The 3,841-nt window shown below is 23.5% G+C and overlaps 2 protein-coding genes across 2 annotated transcripts in view; both read left to right on the forward strand.

Moving 5' to 3' along the window:
• Positions 1-310: 310 nt before the first annotated feature.
• LOC108550854 (UDP-galactose translocator) lies at positions 311-1,568 on the forward strand. The gene is made up of 4 exons (XM_017904749.1): positions 311-338; positions 418-537; positions 636-850; positions 933-1,568. Exons 1-4 carry the CDS (start codon positions 311-313, stop codon positions 1,566-1,568), a joined length of 999 nt encoding a protein of 332 aa, XP_017760238.1.
• Positions 1,569-2,596: 1,028 nt separating this feature from the next.
• Positions 2,597-3,841, forward strand: part of Taldo (transaldolase) — a 4,194-nt gene continuing 2,949 nt past the window's right edge. The window contains exons 1-2 of the mRNA XM_017904755.1: positions 2,597-2,738; positions 3,582-3,705. Of these exons, the coding sequence (XP_017760244.1) occupies positions 2,642-2,738; positions 3,582-3,705 (221 nt within the window). The 5' untranslated portion in view covers positions 2,597-2,641. The remainder of the gene's footprint in view (positions 2,739-3,581; positions 3,706-3,841) is intronic.

The raw sequence follows: 3,841 nt of genomic DNA on the forward strand, positions 1-3,841 counted from the left end.
CATATAATGAATGTATTTATTACAATTTTTATATACTCGTATTTACTTAAAAATAAATTAAAAATTCAGACATAAAATTTGATAAATTTGATCATATTAATTTATTTATTAAACATTTACAGAATTAATTTACATTATATATGTATTTAGTAATTTTCTAATAATTCTTTTTAAAATATACAAGAGTAATCATAACATTATGCTTGTGACATTAATAAAATACATTATTTTTCAGGTAAAATGATCCACTGGCTTTTATATTGAAAAAATTATTTATAAAAATCATCTTATAATGAAACCATGTACTATAATGAAACCATGTCTTATAGTGAAGCAACGTAAGTATATAATTTTATGTAATTTATGATAATTTTCTAATTTCTATTTTATATTTTATTTTTTTAATTCATTTTGCAGGAAGTGGTCAAACATTAAAGTATGTTAGTTTAATTACACTTACATTACAAAATGCTCTTGTTGGACTTAGTATGCGTTATGCACGTACAAGATCAGGAGATATGTTTCTTTCATCAACTGGTACACTATATTTTTATAAATTAAATGTTTTGATCTATTTAATATTTTCATGACACTCATATGAATTATTAATGTCTAATAGTGAAGTATACTTTTAGCTGTTGTTATGGCAGAAGTTGTTAAACTTTTAATATGCCTAATATTAGTTTTTGTTGAAGAAAAAAACTTCTCAAAATTTGTTGATTCCCTAAAATTAACAGTTATAAAGCAACCTATTGATACTTTAAAAGTATCTGTGCCATCACTTTTATATATTGTACAAAATAACCTTCTCTATGTATCAGCATCTAATTTAGATGCTGCAACTCATCAGGTAAATACAGTATTTTCTATATTTTTGGTACTTTTCACTTCTTAATATTGTTCATAATGCTTTTATTTATATTATTTCTTAGGTAACATACCAACTAAAAATTTTAACAACAGCATTTTTTGCTGTAGTAATATTACGAAGATCTTTAAGAACTACTCAGTGGGGAGCTCTGATATTATTAGTTATAGGAGTAGTATTGGTACAATTAGCACGAAATTCAAATATTCCTTTGCCATCTGGCATAGAACAGAATCATTTATTTGGATTCTCAGCTGCTTTAAGTGCATGTTTTCTATCAGGTTTTGCTGGAATATATTTTGAAAAAATATTAAAAGATTCAAATATATCAGTATGGATGAGGAATGTACAATTAAGTTTATTATCATTACCTTTTGGATTAATTACATGTTTCATAAATGATGGCAAAATATTGCAGGAACAGGGTTTCTTCTTCGGTTATGATTTATTCATTTGTTACTTAGTAGTACTTCAAGCAGGTGGTGGTCTTATTGTTGCAATGGTAGTTAAATATGCAGATAATATACTTAAAGGTTTTGCTACGTCTTTGGCCATTATAATTTCTTGCGTAGCTTCTATATATCTTTTTGACTTCAATTTGAATTTACAGTTTTCTTTAGGTGCAGTTTTAGTCATATGTTCAATTTTTTTATACAGTTATGAACCAAAATCCATATTTATTGATAAACATTCAATATAATATACTTCAATATAATACAACATAAATTAAACTTGCTAGTAAGATAAACATAATATTGCCTAATTCATCAATTTTGTTAACCAATTTTATTATTCATTCAGTATAATTTAATATGTCTTTTTCATATAAAATAATGATCTATATAGTTGAAACTATATATAATTACAATATTAGCACTTGTATTATATCACTCACTTTATCAATATTTTATTGTATTTCTTATACAAAAGTTTTAAATTGATTTTTTAATATTAATCATGAAGTATAGCCTGATACTAATAGGTTATATAGAAATATTAAGAATATAATTAAATAAATTATATTTTGTGTCAAAATTGACTAAAACTAAGTGAGCACATTTTTATATCAAATTAGCAGATTACACACATTGATATGTAAAATATATCTGAAATATATCCTAAATATTGAGATTCACAAAGGATTATATATAGACAGTTAAAGTACATTTAAAGAAAGACAAAATTTCATTTAATTTATTTTTATACAATGTTACAATTTTTAATTATAGAAATAAGTATACATATGTATTAAAGTTTAATTCATAATTTACATTATACTTAAGTTTTAATAAATGAATTTTATAACGTTTGTGTAAGTTATTGAAATATAATTATTTGTTATTAAAAATGTATGACATGATTTATACAAACAATTTTGTAATGAGATTTAATAATAGTTGAAGAGGAATTTTACATACATATTCTTGTATACATATCCTGTATAATAATATTACATTTAACAATCAAAAATTTCAAGTATTCCAATACGCAAATATAAAAGCTTATCGCTAGATATTTATATATTTGCATAAATATTATCATATAATTAAAATTACGAAAGAATACAATATTTAAAATAATTAAAATATTTAAATAATATCGACTTCAGTTTTAGAAAAGGTCGATATATAAATTACGTAATATAAGTAATGTCGGAAAAAATTAAGTAGTAGTTCCATACAAGTTGGCAATCGTGTGCAGTATCGTGGACTCATCATTCCAGTGTAAGCAAAAACTTCGATCTCCAGTCGGTATATAAAAGTATTGGTAAGAATGAGTGAGTCTCAATCGAAGAAAGCCAAGATGACGAACTCATTGACGCAGTTAAAGGAAATCACAACAATTGTCGCCGATACCGGTGACTTTCAAGGTAACTAAACAAAAATTTTAAACAACCGATTTTGTACCTAATACATGTATGGTCAAAGGTGAAGGTGACTATTAAAAAATGTGGCAGGGGAAGCATCAATCACGCACTTTTAGTTTACCGTTTAAATACTGAAAATTTGAAGAAAATGTATTTTTTCATTTATTTATTTTATTATATATTTATGTTATAAATGTATATATATATATAAAAATATAAAGTATTCTATTGAAAAACGAGTAGTAATTGGAAGTTCGGATCACGTTATGTACCAGGGAAGGGGAAATTACAAAATCGTCCGATTCTACGATAGCACTTTTTTTAATACTTTCATAATAATGTTATTTTTACTTACAGGAAATTAATTAATAAGAAATAAGAAATAAATTAAATTATTGTTTTTCATCGTCTCCAGTTTTGAAACCTTCAAATTGTAATTGTATTGTAAATTATTGTTACATTATACTAATGATGAAATATTTATAATGTATATGTTTCATAAAAATTTAATTATTTTTTATTTTTTTGTAACTTCATTTTCTTCTTCTATAAATAATTCTGTTTAATAGTTCCTAAATAATATCTTGTGTAATTAAAATTTTTGCACGTCATATAATGTAATTTATGAACTATGCAAGTATTATGTGTACTATTAATGCTTTAATCTATAGATGCCAGGCATGACCCTTGGAATACACATACATATATACATATATGTATGCGTGTGTTAGAATAAAATTTATCTAGCTATAAAATGGAATAAATATATCATTTTATGATTGTGTCAACTTATTATCCATAATTTAATTTATTATATAATCAATTAATTTTTAAATTATTTTTTAGCTATGGAACAATTTAAGCCAATAGATGCAACAACCAATCCTTCCTTGATTCTTGCTGCAGCTAATCAGAAAAAATATGCTCATTTAATAGATAAAGCTATACAATATGGAAAAAAATCTGGAACGTAAGTATGTTACATATTGTAATATAGAATCAAAATATTTGAAAGTGTATTGTAGTCAATATTTTTAATAAATGTTTTATTTTATTATTATTATGTAAATATACATTATTTGACAAATTTTATATATATTAAATAT

Source organism: Eufriesea mexicana, unplaced genomic scaffold, assembly GCF_001483705.2.
Source record: "Eufriesea mexicana isolate 0111107269 unplaced genomic scaffold, ASM148370v2 scaffold3255, whole genome shotgun sequence".
Classification (NCBI taxonomy): Eukaryota; Metazoa; Arthropoda; class Insecta; order Hymenoptera; family Apidae; genus Eufriesea; species Eufriesea mexicana.